Source organism: Hippocampus guttulatus, chromosome 16 (genome assembly GCF_054856545.1).
Source record: "Hippocampus guttulatus isolate MCC_2025c chromosome 16, RoL_Hgut_1.0, whole genome shotgun sequence".
Classification (NCBI taxonomy): domain Eukaryota; kingdom Metazoa; phylum Chordata; class Actinopteri; order Syngnathiformes; family Syngnathidae; genus Hippocampus; species Hippocampus guttulatus.
This window is the reverse complement of record NC_141276.1, coordinates 7,903,171-7,925,208: the sequence shown is the minus strand read 5'-3', so window position 1 is coordinate 7,925,208 and position 22,038 is coordinate 7,903,171. Positions and strand designations below refer to the sequence as shown.

Below are 22,038 nucleotides of genomic sequence, written 5' to 3'. Positions count from 1 at the left end.
TGCACTCCCACACAAAATCTGACAACTCGCTGACTAAGAAATAGGGAGTCTGGGAAGAAAAGAGCAGCAGGAGGCCGACTCAAAAAGGGGAGTTTGTTGAGTTATGATCTCTGTGACCACCAAAGAGAACAAATCTTTTCTTCATGAATGATGGCAATGTAGTGGCAGAAAAAGCGCAGGAGGTGATCCAGGTATCATCAAAATACAGAAGAAACAAGGCAAGCACGCTATTGGATGAAATTAAAGACTGTATTGAATATACAGCAACATTATACATTCAAAGCACGTCACCTTGGTAGCCACTGAACAAAAAGATTGCAACTCAGCTAAGACGGCACAAATAAGTTACCCCCACAAAATATCACCGTAGAAATGCGCATGTGTCAAACTTGATGTGAAAGAACCTTTTTAGGAGCTGTAGCAGCTAAAAGCATCGCTAGTCCTATTTAGTTATTTTTTCATTTTATTATTATTTTTCCCCTTTTTAAATAGCACTGCTTTCTGAGCCTGGTGCTGCCTTACTGTTTGTCTAAGGCTACACGTGATGGCCTACACTGACAAATAATCATGCTGCGTTTTGTTGATCACAGAAGAAGGTACAAAATATCCACTCATCTAATTTCTGATGAGAGAAATAAATATGTATGGAAAGAAACTACTACAAATATATATATACACATCAACACAGTCACACATTTACATTTTGGAGATCATAGTTTTGTAGCCAGTGTCAGGGGGGCAGTAGATGGCCATTGTTAGTGCTTGTTTACTCCTTGATGATGAGATTATCAAATAAAAAGTTAAAAGTCTCTTGTCGACCCTGTCTCCGAATAAGGCTTAATTAAAAACAACCCTGTTGCGGTCTCTCAATGCAAAGAAAAAAAAATGTTATTTTTCTGTAATAAGCCAATCATGCAAAAAAAAAAAAAAACCCCCCACAGCAAAACAGTGGAACCTCCAAAGTTGAACACTAGCTTTTCTGAACAAATTTCCCGACTGGAAATAAAAGAAACGGAATGAACTGATTCTAAATACAATTTTACAATTCCTAATTGTGATAAGGACACAGAGACATGCCCTTCACAGTAAAAGGAAACAAAACAAAAATAAAGTAAAACTACTCACCCTGACAACCAGGGCATGGAGACCAGTGAAATTGTCACCAACTAAGTAGCACTTTATAGATTCTGCTAAAATTAATAATTACGTCTGTAAAAACTGATTTGAGTCCAGGCCTTAAAATTTAAATATTTGAATTAGTTTATGAAATGGGGTATTGATGTTGTCATAAAGTGGAAATACAGGATGTCTTGTAAATTGCACACACTGCCGATAAGTGTTAACAACCCAGCTAAATTGGAATGTTGAAAAAAAAAAATCACCAAGTATATAAAATGAGGCTTCAAAATTGTGAAAAATCTCTCTCAGACGTTGTGGGTGTGTCCACTGAAATGCGCGTAAACCCCGCCCCGCTTGTTTGGCAATCAAATACCACTACTTGTCCTGTAAAGAGGTTTGCTACTTCATGAATCAGCTTTCTTCGGCGTACACATAACTACATGTTTGAGCTGTAAAAATTCCCTCCGATGGCTGAAACATATCGCACGATTCATCGCGGTGCTTTCCCACGTCGCTACAACAAGGCGCTCTAAAGTGGCCACGCCAGTACAAAGCCCACAAAAAAAAAAAGTCTCCTCCTAGCTGTTTCATCTTCTCGGCAAGACATGCGGGGGGAACTCACAGCTGACAACGAGGCGCTCCAAACACCCTGAAGCGCCACTCCACATGCTTGTCATATCATGTCAAACTTCCTCCACATTTGCCCACAATTTTTGGTGGGTATTTGAATTTCAAATTGTGCCTCTTTTGGAGGTTCCACTGTCATTTTTGAAATGCTCGTTTCATATTTCGGGTTGCTTCAAAACATCACTGCTTCACGGATATAAATAATTGCATTTGAAATCTAGCCAGCGTAATATCCTGAGTTTCGTCTCAGGTGAAACATACACACGCTAACCTGAGCGCAAAACTGTCCCTCGAATTATTTTACAGTATTTTGTCGGCTGCATTACGAATCATGATATTTTTCCCGTGGGTTTTTAAATGTAGTGTACCATGTCATATGTGGTGTACCATGGATATAAAAAAATCTACACATCCCTGTTCAAATGCCAGGTTTTTGTGAGCCCCCACCAAAAAGAAAAACGACCAGGATGAATCATTTCAAAACCTTTTCCACCATTAATTTGGCATCCAATGTGCACAACTCAATTTAAAAAAAACAAAAACATTTTGAGCACGGAAATAAAAATAAACAAGATACAATATAACGTGGTTGCACAAGTGTGCACACCCTCGTTACGACTAGGGTGTGGCTCATTTTTTTTGTCGACCTTTATATCCACGATAGACAGTTCGGTTAGCTTGTTGTGTTTTGTTTGTCTTTTGTTCAAAAGTGCTGTGTTTCATTCAACATGACATAAATACCACAAAAGAGGTGCTTCTGCACATCTTTCACATTTCCAGTGTTTCAAAAGCGATTCTCATCATGGACAGAGAAGGGACGAGGGGAAATAATTGGCCATCGAGTGGATCGACCTTTGTTTGGTTGTGTTATTTTTCTCCCCTTCGTTTTAGCTGCGTCTCTTGAGGTGAGCGTTGGAAGAGGAAGCGGGGAGTTTTGGGGGAGCGGGGGGGGCGACGGTTTCTAAGGGTCACGAGGTAAAGTAGGAGTTTTGCATGGAGTAGAGACGGTCGATGGGGTTCCCCACTCTCGCAGCCAGAAGGCCACCTTCGCCGGCTGCGAGCAGGCAGTCGCCGAGGTGACTCAAACTGCCGTCGCTGTCCAGGTCGTGAAACACCGTCTCGGATTCTGTGAAGAGGATCGTACAGAGTTGCCATTAACAAATTATGCCGTTGATTGGAAAGGAGAAGGCGTTTTGTGTCATAGTTTGAGTCGTGGACACGTGAGATTTGGGACGGAAGTTGGCAAGATATTTAAAACCTTTTCCATGTATGTCAGTGTAACCAGGGCCTCGCACATTGAACATTTGTGTCAAATTTAATAAAACATTCATTTCTTTCGGGGGGGGGGGGTGTTTCCCCTTCACATTTTTGCTACAAAAACTTGAGATATAAGGTAAAGAAAGAAAACCTTTATTTGTCTCACAATGGAGAAATTCGCAATTCACAGCAGCAAAGTTATGAAAGGAAGAAGTAGAAGAACAAAATATAGGATAGGAGCTGCGGGTGAAAAAGGAAGCCGACCCAACTTTTGGAGTTATTCAACTTTTGGGGTCAGATGAACCCCCCCCCCCCCCCCCAAAAAAAAGAATGTGTTTTGTATAAAGCAACCTCCCAAAATGTGTTATTTTGTGGTTTACTCATTGGACCAAATTTTTGAAATTTAAGGAGCCCCAAAAATTTAGTCAGTCCCCTTGTTTGAGCTAATTTGGGTTATTTTTGACTGTTTTTAGAATACCTAGCTGAGGACAATTGAAAGACACTCTCAATCATAGAAAATATTACCAGTGGTATTGGCAGTATCATGGAAATAGTCATACTAATAGTAGTAGCATGAATAAAACATGTATTTGTGTTCGTAGTAGAACTAGTAGGAGAAGTAGTTTTAGTAGTTGTGTAGTAGTTTTACACGCGGTGAAAAGCGGGTTGGCTTTCTGTGTGCTGGAGTGATTGACACCTCTCAATGTATAGCCTCAGTGGCCTAATGGATAAGGCACTGGCCTCCTAAGCCAGGGATTGTGGGTTCAAGTCCCACCTGGGGTGTTTTTAGCTCCCTACAGAGGGAATCTTAAGTCAAAATTGCCTAATATTGCAGTCTGAATGGAAAAGTCTGCCTTTATCCGTGATGAAACTGTCGCCTTTGTTGCTTACCGTACGGGTGAAGCTGCTCGCTGGGCAGCTGAGGCGGAGTCAGCCCGTGTCGGAAGGGTTCCCCGCCGTAGATGTTGGGGTCCAGGGTGAGCAGCTGCTGCCGAGGCAGAGAAGGGTATCCCAGCATGCCGTCCATGCCGTGACCGCTTGAGCCGTCTGCGTGGAGATGAAAATACCCGACGAGCTGGGTCAAATATTTTGACACACCAGAAGCTACTCATACTGATGAGCTAAAACTACAAAGAAATACTTTTCGCATATTTGAGTGTGGCGGAATTTAAAATTGAAGAAAAGTCAAACACTGACCTTCTTCAACAGTTGGAAGCAAAGAATCGAATGGTCCAAGATTTGTCCCAAAACTTTTGCTCATTGCTTACCCTCACTGTCATCGTTGCTTTGGCGTCCCCCTCGACTCGCGCCCCTCCTGGCCCCTCCCATCTGCTCCTGTTCCTGCTGCTGTTGTTGCTGTTGCTGTTGTCTCCGGGCAATCTTCTTCATCTGAAGCAGAAAAAAATGCTCACGGTAAACATCAGGGGTTTTTTTTGTTTGTTTTTTGTTTTTCAAAATGTAAGACCTAAAGTGTTACCTTGGCCCTCTGGTTTTGAAACCACACTTGCACAACCCGCACTGTAAGTCCTGTCTCGGCAGCCAGCGTCTCTCTCACCTGGAAGTTCCATTTGGTTTGTTTCATTCCACGGAAAAAATAAAAAAATAAAACACAATTGCAGTGAGGCCTCGACTTGAGAATTTTAGAAATTGTATCGAAAGTCATTTTCCCCATTGAAATAAATTGAAATGCCGTTAATCCGCTCGAGCGCTCTCAAAAACGGCAACAAATTTTTTGTAATGTTTAAAAACAAAAACAACAGCACTCTACTGTGTTGTACTTTATTAAAAGATGTCGTAAAACCCAACAGAATGGAAAGAATTAAACAGCTTGTCCAGCAATGCTCATTGACATTGTGCCGCTCCATCTGATGTGCGCGTTTTTTAACGTTTTCTTCTTCAGGAATATTCTTAATTTTTCACAGAAGATAAAGAATATATCCCCGTGAGTACTGTCTACATGACTTGCTGAAACGTTTTTAACTACCGCAAGAGTGATGCTTGTTTTGTTAGCTCATCTATGGCGTTTTGTTTTATTTGTTATTATTAAATTAGCAGACTTTTCGAATTTATGCAGTTTGGTTAACTAAAAAATGCGTAATAATTAATTTTGTTTCACGCTGAGTTTTAACCTAAATAAACACATTTTTGACCTTCAATTCAAAAACGGAAAAATCGTCCCAGCCATAACTCGTATCTCATCGGAAAATGTTCAGTGTGTCCTCTCACCTTGCGGCAAGGCTTGGCTGACACCTCGAAGGACGCTTTGAACGCGCGGCGTTGCTGCGTGGTTAAGATGGTGCGCGGCCGCTTGGAGCGCTTGTGCTCCTTGCTCTCGTCGCCACCTTTGCACCCGCCTGAGACCCCGCCGCCATCCTCGTCTTCGCTTTTCACTGAACAAAGATGATTTTACAAAATAAATGAAAAAGGCAAAAACGACCTCTGGGTGAAAATGTGCATTGCTATTGTACTCCACTAATCTTAACCATCCAAACAATAGGAAAGGGCCTGCTCCATATCACCACAGAAATATCCCAGGATGCATTGCAAAATACAGTTAAAGTTCTCCCTTTGCTCGTCAACACATTTGACTTGACATGAGAAACATTACATCGTGAAAATTATTATATTATCGCTTGGGGGTGCATCATGGTGAACCGAGCGAAGGGCTAGCTTGTCTGGCTCACAGTTTTGAAGCTCTGGGTAAGAATCTTGACTCTGGTCTTCTTGTATGCACAACCCTAATAATGACAACTTTGGAATCCTTTTTTATTTTTTGTACCCGATTCCGTGGGCGTGGGACTGATGGCTGCGAGCATCTCCCTCTCCTTTTCGTAGTCCATGCGGCACAGCAGCTGGCCTTCCTTCAGCACAAATTCGTCGCCCCGCTGTAGTCGGCGCTCGCACTCGCAGCAGCTGAAGCAGCCCAGGTGGTACACCTGACCCAGCACGCGCATGATCAGCTCGGAGCGCCCGATCACCTGCAGGCAGGCGCTGCACTTCCTCACAAAAAGCCTGCAAACACACACACACAGACGCACACACAGACGCACACACACGCGCGGTGAGGGACGCCTACATATTGGATGTAAAGTAGACCATCATGAGGGTCAAGGAGCTGAAAGGAGGTGAGGTAATTAAAGATGGAGGCGTAGACAAGGAGCCCCCCAACACATTTACTCTCGCATTCAACGATTCCAGAGATTAGCGTCGTCTCTTAATTAAAGGCCGTATAAACATTACCCAATTCACAGAGCAGCAAGGTGAACAGCTGCTATGCGAGGAATTACTGTAGTGTTTGAAGGAGAGACTGTTTCATATGCTGCGCTTGACTTGCACCTTTTTGGAGAGTAGATGGCAGTAGTGAGCCTGGATTGAACAGCTTTCACTTTCGGAATTCATGGTGAGATAAAATGAATGGTTTTTAATGGGATCTGTTTCGTGTGGCGCAAAGTTGGGAAGAGGTCAATTAAGCAAGAAGCTTACAGATATGGTGACTATTTTCCTTCACTTTTAACTTTTTTTTCTTATTTTTTTTACTCCATCCATCAATCCATTTTCTGTTGCGTTTTTTTTCTTCTCATCAGTTGAATTTGAGCCTATCACAGCCAGGGTCAGCAACATTTTTAGAACTGACAGCTACTTCTTTGGTACTCATGAATGCAAAGGGGCTACCAGTTTAATACACTCCTCGGAAATTTGCTCAAATGACCTTTAATCATATGTTTTTATGACATGTCATTATTAATAATGAAGGATATTCATTTATGTATATTTATGTACATCAAGTACTACCTAAAAAATACTGAGCACTCCAAGTACCACCATCGTGCCCATGATTAAAATACAGTAGCGTAGTAAGTCGAAGTGTTTGTGAAAATAATATTATTGCAAGTTACTCTATCTAACATTATGCGCAATATGAACATATAAATAATATAGGAAATTTGTACAGAAAAGTTGAATATCGGGATGGGCCGATACCGGCCTTATTTTAAGGTATTGGTTAATTGTGAAGGCTGCCGAAACCAGCCACCAATACTAAAGGCAAAAAACCCCAAAACAAAACATTTGATATTGCGTAAGTTAGAAAGGTCTTTCTTCACACTTTTTTTTGTGTTGTATTGGTATTGATACTCGGTATGAGTACTCAAAGAATGAATACTCATAATGGTATCAGTCTGAAAAAGTGATATCAAACATGTCTATTTTAAGACAACTGAACTGCACTTGGGCTGTGGTTCTTTCGCGGACGACATTTTGATCATCGCTGACAGCTAACTACTGACTAACTAAACTAGACTGGTTGCCCGCCAATCTCCAACCACATGGGGGGACTGGAACGCAAGCGCTTTAAAAGGACGAGGATGGACGGGGACGCAGGATGATTATTATATGAATAAGGACTGAGGGACGATGACGGGAGGGTACCCGGGTCACGAATGGAGGACGGAGGACGGAGGACGGACCGGCAAAATAGGGTCAAGTGCCCATCTCTGAATATTATCAAGGTAACCTTTACGTCTGACTTTTCGTCTCACCATCCCTTCCCTTCCGACCTCACCATCACTTCACACACTCGTTCCCATTCACCATCATCTCATTCCCCCTGCCATTAAATTCCTCTCAAATCCCCGCTCTCGCTCTTGCTTTCCTACAGCCTCGCCTTTCTCCCTCCACCCCCCCCCCCCCGAACTTCCCCCACCTTGGTATTTTCTGCCAGCATTCCCAGTTCGCCCTCCCAGCCTGCCTTCCCCAGTTCACCGAAACTAATAAAGACGGGATTAATTAGATTGTTGTTTAAACAGGGAGATGGCCAGACAGACGCTGTAAACTCATAACCAGGGATTGAGGATAGCATGGGGTTAATCTCTCGCCACTCACTTATGCACACTGAGCCACGCACAAACACACTTCGAGTATCAATACCTATTCTGATGTGGGCCGACATACCACTTACAAGGCCTGCAACCGGGAATCAAAGATTTTTGGTTTCAGCAGGATAACAGCGCCGGCAATCTAATTTGAGCCAAAAAGCAGGAACTAGATACAAACTGGGATAAGGCGGAAGGGAGGACTGGCACGAGTGCGCGAGGGGGAGGAAGGCACAGACAAAAGTGTTGTTGCTCCCTGACTGAGTGCGAGGAAGGTGTTGCTGCGCAAATCTGGAGCCAGGTCTGCACATTAGAGCTCCTAATCTGTCATTCCGTCCCAAACGCAGCTGCCACGGTTAATCTCTTTCATTCCATCTGCCAAAAAGCATCTCCAAATTCCCCAAAATGACTGCGTTTTCAAGTCAGTGGCAAATAGTAGAGTTGGCCAAAGTACTCACATGTTGTACCTGAAGGGTAAGTGTGCAATAAAAAAACAAAAACGTTTTGTTCATTTTTGTTAAAACTGTCATTATGACCTGACAGTTGCACATTAGAAAAATGATGTATGGGGAAAAAACAAAACCAGAGTTAACATCGGCTACCTTTCATAGGTGAAGAGTCCTCAGGCATCTGAGAGAATTCAGAAGTGACACAGAATTAGCAGGTATGTTTCTCACCTTTTTGGTTTTAAATTGATTGAGAATATTCAAAAACAGAACTTCAAACCAATAACATTTTGTGTTATAGTAAAACTCCATTACAAACAAATAAGTCATGCTACCAACATCGCGGGCACGGCTAACATCGGCCTGTTTACAGTCCTATTGCTAGCTTAATATTGCTCGAGCTATTATTTTTGGTGACGCGGAATATTCTTTTACTGTGACTATTTATCATGACTATGCACTGTTGTAATCGCATGCCATTAACAATTTAAAAATGACTTCTTCACGTTAGCGAGGGCATGGCTTGACGGAAAATGAATGGAGCGAGGCTACATTCAAATCTTGCTAGCAGTTTTAAAACCAGGAACGCTCAGTAGCTCAGCAGGACTACTGAACTACTCGACACCTTATATTGCTTCATGACTTTCTAACTTTTGAACATTGGTGATTATGTCTTCAATGTTCGATATGTTTCGGAAATAGTGGCTTTTATCTCTGTGGTATGACTGAAGTGCCAGCGACGGTACAAATGTTTTTTTTGTGCGTTTGTTTTAACATACTTGGTCAAGAAAGATGATTCTGATGCTGACGTATAATGAGATTTTCGTCAAGCGTCGAAAGTACGTGTAAGTAAAAAACCATAAAAAGATACTTGAAAAACCTACTTAAGTAAAGTAATGGAGTATTTGCGCTTTGTTACGTCACACCGCTGCTCTCCGATGATCTTTAATAACACACGCAACGCTCGCCTTCACCCGTGGGACAAAACGCTTCAAAACGACGACGATCGCTCGACATGAGACCAACCGTGTTAAGTCCCCGCATTCCCTAAATAGGGGGGCGCGCACAGCGTGTTGCGAATTGACTCAGCACGGCAAACGGAGGCAACTCGGGGCAACTGCCCCAGAGGGGGGTCTGTAAGTAGATCATTCTAATCCTCGCCCCCCCTAATAGAAGTATCATTCACACTGGCCCTGACAGGGGTGGAACAAGCCGCTAAAGAGCAACCTCATGCAGGGCCATCGTGGGATTTTAAGCAGCATACCTGAATGTATTGGAAGGGAATTTAGCAGGAAAATGTACAAAAAAAAAAAAGTCCAACGCCAATGAGGTCACAAAATCAATGATTTAATTGATAATTCCCACCCACTCATGACCATGAACAGAAAATGAAGGTAAAAAATGGATGGATGATTGCTTCGATGCTTTTAAAAAAGTAGTCCACAAGTTGTTTAATTTAAAAAAAAAAACAAGTGAGGTTTAATCACACGGGACAGAAATGATCAAGGACAATGTAGTTCACATGAAAGACTTGAAGTAGGCCTTGAAATGAACTTTCTTTGTTTGTTGCGCCTCTGATAGTGAGCGCGTTGTACAAGCAGCGTGTCAAACGAGGGAAACATGAAAGACCGAGGAGAACAGTCGACTTTACAAGCGCTTCAAAAAGATACGGACTCCGTGATCATGCGGAGGGGGTTAACAGGCCGTGACTAATAACATGTACACTTATTACGAGACTAGATGAAAACAACAGGAAAATTGAAGCTATGCACGAGAAAAAAACGTGCATGACAAATCCTTGAAAGGAGTGTTAAAACTTTGACAGCATGCCCCGCCCAGATTAGCTAGTATAGGCCAAACCCCCCCCCCCCCCAAAGCTTGTTAATTTCACATCAACTACATTGCCTAATTCTGATGGATTTGACACGTTAGCATAAAGCAAGCGTAGACAAAACTTTATGTCTTTGTAATATGAAGTATGTCTTTGATTAAATACACAACATGAATAATTGTCTTCATTTTGGGATTATCTTGACAGTAAACATCAAGCGGTGTGTTCAACGGCCTCCAGCAAGCACACTTGGTCACTTGGTCTCTGCCAAACTGTTCACAGCACGCTCAGGGAGGACAGAATCGAATAGTATAGGAAGTACAAATGTACACTTGCCAATACCGGTACGCGTGTGTCCCTATCGTGTACATTTTTACAAGTATTGAATTGCCAAAAAAAAAAAAAGGCGGGCATGTTGAGCTCTCTAAAAGGGTGATTCGTTTGTCACAAGAATATCAAACACAATTCCAAGTGGGCCTTCGCACTGGCTGATGCACAAAAAAATAGGTGACACATCGTCATCCCTTCTAGCTATATTTCACACTAGACAATCATAATAACACAATCAAAAGACGTGCCATGAATCCGACAATGTCTCGCCTCCACACCGTCCAATCATTTCATTAATATGTTGATGTCTCAGAGTGGGCTTTTGTAATTATGATCCATATTTCAAGAAGCACGCTTGTAATTTGGCGAACAATACCAAGTTCGAAATACATGAGAGTTGACCGGCCTTGCGTTTGAGTTGCGAAAACGGAAACGACAAACGATATGCAACTGTTGTACTTTTAAGTCACTTTAGTATCCATTTTCTTAGGTGTGTGTGTGTGTGTGTGTGTGTATACGCGCGCGTTGGGCGGATATTGCTCTGTGAAGCAAAATGGCTCAGAGCCAAGGTTCAGTAATCACATCATCTCTGTTTATTAAATCTCCCTGCACTGCTTCTGTGTTATTAAAATCTCCCAGCATTCCCCACGATACTTGCTACCCCTGCCATCTCTCACTCACTCACTTACACTGCAGACGCACACGCGTGTATATGATTACACGGAGTACAGTGAGCCACATACGTGAATGCACGCACACCCCACACACACGTTCGCACAAATAGACGTGGCTATATACACACAGTCGTGTAACCACCAATGCTCAGTTTGTGGAAAAGCAGATAAGGTACCTGGGCACAAACATCCATAAAACAAAGCCAGATGCTGTTGTTTGGGCACCGTGGCCGGCGCTGATAGACTAACATGGTAAAGAGTCCTCTTGCTTGAATGAAAGTTTCCAAAATGAGTTAAGAAAATAAACATACGTAATCTTTACTGCCCTGATAAATTACCTCCCACAACACTTGTAAAATCTAAATCCACCCCAGAAATGTATTGTAGACGATTAGAAAACGTTGATTGGGCTCCAGTAACTTTAAAAAAAAACAAAAAAAAACTACATTTCATTTTTTTATTTACCTTTTGATATTACAGTATCCATATATATTTTTTGAAATCTAAAAAAAAAAAAGAAAATTAATATTTTCTTCTGCGAATGATCCATGTAATGGTTTTATTGTGCTAGGTTATATTGACAATGTAAAAGTAAGATGAGCTGTGACATCCACACCAGAAAACACCCCAAAATGTGTGAATGTTTTGAATTTGAGGAAAATATTACCATAATATTATATGGTACTTTATAAAAACATTAATAACATAGTTAAATATAAGATAAAGAATTAAACTGTTTATAGAGTTATTAATTAAATGCAGCGCCTTCTGGTTTGTGTGAAAAGGCCACCAAGGGGCAGTATAATACAGTCACGCAGACACAAACGAGGAAATGTTCCGTAACTCTTGGAGGTAACTCACTAAACTGTGTTCATATCTTTTTCTGGAGGATAAAGAATATATGCATTTCAATATTGTTATATTGTCTGTCTACATGTGTCGATGCACCCGTTTGTGTTCAAATAAATGTTGCTTAAAACATAACACTGGAACATAGATACTATTTGTTAGCCCAGCTATGGTGTTTAGCATTTTTTTTCTTTAGCATTGGGCATCCAGCATTTATCAGCATGCATTGTCCTTTTCAAATAAACAATAAAATGAAATGAAAATGTTTCGAATGCACAACATGTAATTAGTTTGATGTTTAGTTTGACAGTAAACCTCAACCGAGAGTGGCACTTAGCAGCTTGAAGGTTCTTTTTACGAGTTCTTCACTAACCGCTGTTTTTTGCCGAGTGAGTTCCGTTCGCCGCCGCCCGGCAGGGCAGTCACTCATATCTCAAAGCACCAGCTGTATATATGTTTAGTGTTGCACAAAGTTGTATGAAGCACATGGACGTAAAAACGTGCTGTTCCATTGCAACGCGCGGACGATTAAAAACCAGCTTGTGTTGTCATTTCTCTCAGGATAGGTTTGATTTTTCACCTGATGCTACCAAAAATTAATGCAATGCGCGAGGACCTTCGCTCACATGTGTGTGTGTGTGTCTGTGTGTGTGTGTGTGTGTGTGTTAGTTTAGATAAAACAGTTAATCCCCAGGCCACCAGAACGCAATATCCTGTCTGCCCGCTTCTCATTTCCTGTCTGTCTCAGGCGGAGCGGGAAGCAGCGGGGCAGGGGAGCGGGGTGCTGGGATGGCGGTGACGGGGGACAGCGGGACCCGTTGCCCCAGAAACAGGAGATGCAGCGATTCGGTGGAAAGTGTCGACGGCGTTCTCCCTACCCCGCAACACCCCCCTTCCCCGCTCCTCTATTCTCTCTCACACTCTTCCTCCTCTTCCTCTCTGCTTTTATTATCTCAGATTTAATAAAGGCAAGGCGAGCAGCTTGTTCTGCCATGAAACATTTATTAGCTGTCTGTTATAAAATTGTTGTGTGTGTGTGTGAGAGGGGGTGCTGGGGTGAAAGATGATGGGGTCTCATAATATGCAAAAACGGTGACAATATCACGACCCCACACATGTGGCTGGCTCCCCCCCGGCCCCCCAAAAAAATCCACCTCGTCTTTTTCACCCTCTCCATCGCACTTCCTCCATCAAGTGACAGTTGGCCTTTGATAATAGTGTAAAAACATGACACCGCCATGTCTCTGCCATATTTAGGACACAACTTCACGCATCATCGATGACAGGTCTGATACACTCGTAAAACCGCTGGGTTAAAAGTAACTCAATTTGGGTGAAAGAGTTAACCCAGCAGTGCGTTCAAAATGCTGGGTTACTAATACCCGGCGCATTGGCTTGATGATTTGACCCAGGTCAAGATTCGGCTCCAGTAAGAGGTTAGAAACGACCCATTCTGATGAGTTTAAAGTATCAAGAAGTGGGTTACCGGGTTATCAGTATGGCCGTGCTTGAAAATAATATCACTCATAATTTAACTACCAACATTTTCAAAGCAGAAGCAAATTCCCCCGCTGTTCCATCCAGCCGCCCCCAACTTCAATGGAGATATTTTCTTCTTTTTGTTGTTTTTCAGCCTGATCGATTAAAGCTTGCGCAGCTTGATTTCTAGAACACTTTTTAAAAAAATAATGTTTTTTTGAAGGAATCACACCATCCCATCACAAAGGAGTTACTTTTAGAACAGGCTAGCAGACTACCTGCGCGCGACGCTCTGATCCCCAGTAAATACAGAATGGGTACAAATTGTGCAACTATTTTCAACGGCGGCCTTTTGCACAGTACTTTATAACTGCTCGCATTTGATCTCAACTTCTCTGATCAAGCATGTTGAAATTCTATCCACCGTCCCTTTTTTTTTTTTTTTTTTTGATAGCGCTTGGCCTCACTCGGGTTGCCAGTGTGCTGCAGCCGATCCCAGCTATCTTCGGGTCATGGTGGGGTACACCCTGAACTGGTGGCCAGCCAAGAAGATCCAACCCAGAACACCCCCCCCCTCCCACCCACTCCTCCCGCGACCCCCTCACTGTTTTGAACTTTTCCTAAGTCTACTCTCCTAACAGGACTGAGAAACAATCATTCAATATGAACGAAATAATTGTTGTAATTTAGTCTTCAGATAACATATATTCACATGATTCCCCTGAAAATCACGTCTGTGCATTCACATTGACAACTTTGTGATCTTCACGAGTGAGCCCGTTTAGCTGACGGTAACGAGAGCTTGTTGACATGCCGCCGCGTTAATAGTATTTCCCCACAGTTCGTGTCAAGCCCGTCATTGAGACAGCCACAAGAATTGTGGCTAATTAGCGTTGTTCTCAATCAGAGCCCGCCCCCTGCCAGCCCCCCTCCCCTACCCCAGCGCCTTATTGTACTCCCTGCAGGTTACCTAAATCACGCGAGTGTTAGACAGGGATGAGGAGGAGGGGGCGGCGACATTTAGAGAAAACAAGAGATAAACTGTTTGGTGTCATAGCTGCGATCAATCTCACTGAAAAGGAAATGAGGTTTAGGATGGAGAAATATGATTGCAAAGCAGACAGTGACGGATGAGGCGGCAGATAGGAGAGACGCGGCGGGCTACGTGGAGGCAAGATGGCGGCTTCTATCGGTTCACTCGTTTAGCGCTTTTCTACCTTCAAGCGGAAATTAAGTCCAAAATTGCCTGTACAATATATTCCATACACCCCCCGCCCCTCCACTAATCTAAACGCGGCATGCTGATTAAAATTGCAGATTCATCTCAGAGGGCGGCCATTTTTGCCACTTGCTGTCGACTGAAAATGACATCACAATGCCTAAACATTTTTGTTTTGATTTTGTATCACAAATGATTTTTTTTTCAAGTGTCGTTTTAGTTCATTCGTTCGTTTTCTTGAACGGATCTCGCAATCCACCCAACTCAGTGGCCACACGCATGAGGATTAGCCATTGTAAAAAAACACACACACACACACACACAAACAACAACAAAAAACACTGAACACACCACAGGAAAATCTTTTAAAGACATCTGATAATCTGTTTTTCACAGATTCAGATCAGAAGGGTGAAAATATCAGTCTTAACACACGCCGCACCGTGGAATAATCACTCAGGATCATCTTTAAAAGACATACGATAATTAGACGCTTGCTAATTTTGATTCAGGGGTGGGCGAGTAATCATTCCGAACACCGAACACCACTGATAATCTCTCCTTGGATGCTTTTGATTAAAAGCAGAAACCTGCTCACATCCATCCTGATTATCAGTACGTGTGTACTCCACTTAAGTCAAAGCACGGCTCAAAAAGAATTTAAAAAAAATCTGAGGTGGATTTAGGTGCAGCTATGTGGTCAGAAGAGGGAGATTGCATTACTCTGCCGGTGGGATCTCCCTCCGTGTGAGTTTATGAAGCTAAAATGTAGCGTGAGCAGCCTCCACCCCACACCGGGTGAGCTATTAAAGCCCAGCTTTGGTGAGTATCCACCCCCGGCGACCTGGGTTTTTTTTTTCCAAAGAGCTGTGGCTGCCGTTAAGGAGCTTCCTAGGAGGGTTTGCAGGCTCATTCTGTCAGCGCTCAACATCATTGACCAGGAAACGCCGGCCTTAAACCTCGCAGCGTGGCAAAGAACCATGCCGCTGATCTCCACTGGAGGAAAAAAAAAATGGCTGTCAAGAGGCCCATTTACTTAAACAGCACTTTTGTTATGATGCTGGGGATCGAGCCCGCCTCTTTTACACAGAGGCACTGCACAATAGCCTCGTCGGGGTCTTTGACTTTAACACAAAACACAGCAAATGTGAACTTTTGAGCACACTGCAATCAGATCGGCTCGTCTTTGTCAGCTGAAATTGTCAGTTGCAGTTGTTGTGAAACACTTCTTTGTTTACGTCTGCATGACCGTGTTATACTGCCCCTTTTTGGCCAAGTCATACGCACCAGGAGACTTAATTCTTGATCCGATCTTCCAGCGTGCTATTTCTCAAGGCACCACTGAAATTTTATTCAACATTTCCAGTATAGGGACTCGTGCCAAACGTTTCTCCTTCCTCTTAAAATTTCCAGCATCCTTCTTCTTTCATTAAAGTTTGATGAACTTTAGAAATGACAAAGTAAATGAGTTCTGTATAAAAGTTTGTCGCTGGTTCGCATGCAAGACCGTTGCTCTGAAAATCTACCATATGCACTATATATAGGTGGAAGGCTCTAGTTTAGGCGCGAAAGCTTCAATGTAAACATCTGCTCACAAACAGGGCGGCATATGAAATCACGCGTGATGCATTTTAAATCCCCTCATTTCCATAATAAATTAAACAAAAGAATAAACACCTCCTGTTATTCCAAAGCGCAAAGAGATTGCTTATACTCATTGTCCTTTTGGTATCGTGATAACAGAGAACCTGCAAATATATTGCTCGCCTATTAGAATAATTGCCTAACTGACCGCGACAAGGTCAATAAAAAAATAGCAACGTGTTTGCTCAAAATTTTCTTCATATCCGAGTAGATTCTCAATCATCCGGGTCATGTTTTTTTTTTTTTAGTTTTTGTTTGTTGAATTAGTTATCTTTCTTCTTATTTTCCAAAAACTTTCAAAAAGGACTGACAACAATGCTATTCGGCAAACGACATGGGAAAATACAATCAGTAGCCACAATATTTAGTTGCGGTATCAAAAAAATCAAGCAAATTGAGCCATCTTTTAAGGAATCGCTGTTGATAACCATTCACAGCCACAATCACACTTCGGGACAATATAGAGTGTCCAATTAACTTACTATGCATGTTTATGGAATGTGGGAGGAAACCGGAGTACCCAGAGAAAACCCACGCAAACCTGGGGAGAACATGCAAAGTCCACAAAGGAAGGCCGCAGCCAGGATTCAAACCCTGGACCTCTGTACCGTGAGGCGAACTTACTAACAAATTAGCCCCTGGCGCCAGCTTCACCGACTTAACATTTCGATCATAACAGGAGGTACGGAAAAGTCAAGGACCGATGATTGAAATTGAACAAGTGATGACATGACTGCCGACAAGGAAGTGATGACAACTGTCAAGCACAATAAGACATATATTGCTGCATTGTTAACCCTCTGGTCATTTTTAACGGCGGCCTTGTTTCCAAAGTGTAAACACAACTATATACGAGCGTGATGAGATTATTCCCAATACATGCTCCATATCCCGGCCGCTATGTGTAAAGCACACATACAGGGGAGGCGCCTGTGGTGAGAGTGCATGCAAGGAAAACAAGGAGACATTGTTGCTGATCCACTGAAGGTCACAGGCTGCACCGAGTGCCAAGTCTGGCACAGAAACAACCCCCAAAACAAGGCAGCAATCCATATGGAATGCATACAGCGGGGCTGAATCAAGCATGTCGTAAATGAGCCTCCGGGTATTAATCTCAGTTGATGACTACAGTCATTACATGAGGGGAACAAATATGCTTTTTCACTCCCAGGAATTAAAAAAAAAAAAGAAGTCATTTTTGATAAGCGCGTGCCTGCACCATTCCCACCCCCCACCTCCGCCCCCCCAAAACCCCCCTAAGATAAACGTCATACAATGGGACTTTCATCAGCGGCCAGTTCCTCTTTTCTCTATGCCTCATCTAGCCCTCGCTCGCTCCTCCAGATGTCAGGTAGAGTGGGAGCTGCTGGATGCCGTCTGACACTTTTCAAAACATTGATAGCAGCGATGCACTGCACTGAATGGACACACACACACACACACACACACACACACGCACACACACACACACACACACTCTAAAGCAGAATATGCAGCCCCGGGAAATGAGAAACATTGCATGCAGAATATTTGATCACAATTGGATATTTGCATTGTGCATGACACTAGTTGTTGATTTATCTATGAAAATCTCCTCCGTGCTTTCCAAACGAATACGGTGGCATGAACAAACTAGTCTACACTTAATACAAAGTATGGTAATACAATACAAAGTTCAGCTGTTCGAATGGGGTGGCTTTTGTTCAGCTAAAACTGCAGCCTTGGTCAAGGTGGAGGGATTTATGAACAGTTCCAAATCCAAACCTTTCTGGAATGCAAAAAAAAAAAAAAAGTGTCAGGAAAAGCCTACTAGAACATCTGAAATGTATTTCAATCTGAAGCATTTTAATTAGTGGCAGATGTGGTGGACTCCCATTTAACATGAGTTTGAATGTGATTGGCAGATTCTGAAGACAGTGACAGCCACACCTCCCCTCCCGAAAAGATTTTTATAAATCATCAATTAAGTCGCAAAAGTTATAGGTCGCATTACTTAATCAGTTTATTCAAAAACAGAACGTTATTTCATATTGATGATGAAGAAAATGCACAAACATATATATTTATAATTATAAATCAGTTAGTGGTTTGGCCCGTAACGTCAGAAAAAAAGGCAAAAATGTTTAGACTTGATTTCCAAAGTAAAAGCAGAAAGAAAAAGTTTTGTTTTGTTTCAACACAACGATAACCACACAGAAATTGGAGAATGTTTACTGTTGAGAAGCTGAAATTCTGAGAGTTTAGACAATTTTCAATGCCAAAAAAAAGTATCTAAATAATTATGGATTAATTTGATAATTTGATTCGTTTAATTATTACACATCTAGTTAAAAAACACACATAAACACACATGCGTACGAACAAACCAGGCATCCACAGTTAATGACACCCCAGTCAAATAACTCTCGAGCTCTAATTTGTTGTGCTGGTTAAGTGGAGAGGAGAAGGTGGATTTCCAAAGCACCCCCGACCCCCCGTCGCTGCCCCACTATTGTGAATCAACAAACCAACTAAGTGCCCACTCCGAGTTTCACTCTGTGTGACGGCGCGTGGATGATTGAGTGACGTGATTCTTACTTTTCATAGTCCGGCTTGCAGTAGAGCAGTCGGTCCCGGCAGTAGCACGTCCCCGTGAGCGCGCTCATGCACACCGTGCACTTGACGCACGACTCGTGCCACGAGCGCTCGTTGACACGCAGCAGGAAGCGGTCGGCGATCGGGGACGAGCAGCCCGCGCACACTTCGCCGCCTCCAGCAGGGTAGTCTGTGGACCAAGGCCCCACCCGGAACCGAGAAATGTTACAAGCATGAATTCAAAAGCCTACCACATGTTTTAAATACGACACTAAGGCTGACGAGAGTCCCGACTTACGACAGTAAGCAATGAACCGCTCCCAGAATGATCAAATTTCGTTCCGACCACCACGACGTTGGCGAAACGTCAATCACCAGCCAACTCAGCGCAGCACCGACGTCAGATTTCTAGTTAATATTTTTGGGGGAAACTATTCTAGGCTGTAAACAATCAAATGAAGATGGTTGGTAATAAGTTTAAAATTCTACAGTATTACAAAAAAATGGCTCAAATGGTTTCTGACACCCGTCCCTACGTGGCGACGAATTTGTACGTCATTCGAACGGCGCCGTGTAGTTTGCACTGCATCACGCTGAAAAGAGTTTTTCAAATATTTATGATGCACAAAATATGCGACATGGAAAATATTGGAAACTATCTTCAGCTCTATTATAGTTCTAGTAATCTGCATTATCTTTTATTGAACTCATAAATAATATCGCCTATGATGATAATTAAAATGTAACAATTTCCTCGAGTGGCTAAGATGGTAAAAATTGTATATAGGAAACAACCAGTTGTGTCACACTTCTAGTAGCGTGCATACATTTTATAGCACATAACGGTAATTGTAAAAATAGGAGATGGATAAATCAACTGCTCATCATTATTATTATTGATGGTGATTATATTACTTTTCACGGTTAAATAAGGTAAACAAAAATATTAAAAACAGTCGTCAATAGTGAGGAAGTTTTAGTAGTGCGCATTTATTTTGTTCCACACATCAATAATGCATGACAATGGGTTGAAATTACAATTTAACAGTGTGATTACGATGTAGTAATAGTTCACAATACATGATTACGTTTTTTAAATCTTAAATTAAATGTATTTATTTTCGTTTTTTGTGTGTGTTGTTGTGGGGGGGGGAGGGTTCGTTTCTTATAATAGGCCTTATTTGGGGAAAAATGCCACGCGTTTGCTATTTATTTAATATTGTTCAATATGGTATTATATTCAAGTGTATTATTATTGCGTATGAATATCCACGTGGTATTTTTGTATTGTGGAAGCACTAATCTAAATAAAAAGGCCCATTCAGTGAAGCTATAAGTGAACGTTGTGCTTGTATTCATGGGCCTCTTTTTAATTTCATTTTGTTGACAAGTTGCAGATACTCTTATTGTCTTTATTTGGGTTGCTCGTCGGCGTCAGTTAGTCGCTCACCAACAAAAGGTGTTGAAGATGGAGGCTGCTGCAGACACGACTGTTGGCTCTCCTCCGTTTTCATGCCTTCTCTCCTTGCCTCAGTGTGGTCGCTGTACACAAAACAGAAACACATGCACACACAAAAACCCTCAACTAAGCATCAAACAGACATTATTGAAAGTAAAAAAATGGAGATGCAACATCGATGTTGAGTTGGATCCTACGTGGATCAAATGAAAATACACAACGTCAAAACTTGACATTTGTATTATACGTGCAAAAACATCCAAATAATCATGATAAATATTCAGATATAATCAGGCCTATATATGGATGATTTATTGCACGAAGTTCAATTTGTGCAAGCAGTAATGTAACTAATTAAATTGTGCACTATTGAGAATCACACACAAAACGCGTTTATAATAAAAGACGACCATTTTAACCAATAATTATTTTTCGTGGCATACCGCGGATCATTTTTCTTTCATTATTTTAAATCCCTGAAGGGAATTTAAATCATAATCGTATTATCTATCGTCAATACAACAATATTTTACCACGAAAGTTTAATGAAATCTTAGGGTTAATACGGTAAATGTACCGGCCTGTGTAATCAAATTGAACTCAACATCCATTTTGATTGTTTTGCCTCATTATTGACATGAAATAAATCTTTCAAGACCGTCATTATTAGATACCGGTCGATGATTGCCCGTTTAATTGCCGCATTATTTAAAGAAACAATAAACGATGATAAAAGAAATGAATTATGGAAATTCAACCGTAATCTGATTTGGTTTTATGACTAACTGGAGGGGGGATGGCTAAAAAAAAATACACGAGGGGCACATTAGTGTTTTGTTATGCACCGTTAATTGCATGTTGACACTAAACGAGAAAAAAAAGAACCTGCAGCTTTCATGAAAATAACATACACCATCATCTACTCATTTAGAAGAGAAACATCGACGGGAAGACAACAAATATGAGCATAAAATAAAAGTGAAAAGAACATTCGGAACTATTACAAATGACCGAAAATACACATTTGAGTGCCTCGCGTGTTTTTAGCAGCGAATTTTGTTTTTGTTGTTGTAGATTCAAGTTAAAAAAAAAAAATAGAGTAAAATCTGCCCCTGTTGCACGGATGCTGCCTTACCTTGAGGTGAAACACACTCCAGGTATCTCGGTGGGCAACATTAAAAATACAATGGCAACTTCCAGATGCGTTCACGGACCGCTTTCCACCTGCACAGTTGCCGTTCCTGCGTCTTGCCTAACTAAACATCCATGACGACACCACCACGCTCCACTTCACGCTGCCGACGGGGTATTGTCTCTCCTCCTCCTTCTCTTGTCGAGCAGCCGAGCTGACTCCTCTGGTGTGTTTGTGCGTAGAGGAGGGGAAAAAGGGGGTGAACATGCCTGCAGACAGAGGGAGGGATGTGAACGGACTGCAAGGAGAGGGAGGGAAGGCAAGGTGGGAGACATGGAATCGATGGATAAAGCACTTTAGAATGTTTGAAGGCTTTGGGATGGGAATCTCAATTCTTTCAGTGCTGTAAACCTCGTTATTTGCCCTTAATTTGCAATATATTACCCCCTAAAATAAAACAACAGATTCAAGGCACACAATTGTTGAACAATCAATCTCCCCCAAAAATCTATGAAAACAAAAGTAAC

General features: G+C 42.0%; 1 protein-coding gene and 1 non-coding gene across 2 annotated transcripts; one reads left to right on the top strand and one right to left on the bottom strand.

Moving 5' to 3' along the window:
- Positions 1-230: 230 nt before the first annotated feature.
- On the bottom strand, positions 231-21,921 carry lmx1al (LIM homeobox transcription factor 1, alpha-like). Its single transcript, XM_086132921.1, has 9 exons — positions 21,515-21,921; positions 20,371-20,462; positions 18,924-19,110; positions 5,783-6,015; positions 5,230-5,393; positions 4,481-4,558; positions 4,272-4,392; positions 3,895-4,050; positions 231-2,872 (listed from the first exon to the last, which is right to left on the bottom strand). The coding sequence occupies exons 1-9, from the start codon at positions 21,553-21,555 to the stop codon at positions 2,715-2,717; spliced, it is 1,230 nt and encodes a 409-aa protein (XP_085989047.1). The 5' UTR covers positions 21,556-21,921; the 3' UTR covers positions 231-2,714.
- trnar-ccu (transfer RNA arginine (anticodon CCU)) lies at positions 3,714-3,786 on the top strand. Its single transcript has one exon. It is a non-coding gene; the product is annotated as a tRNA-Arg (tRNA).
- Positions 21,922-22,038: the final 117 nt, after the last annotated feature.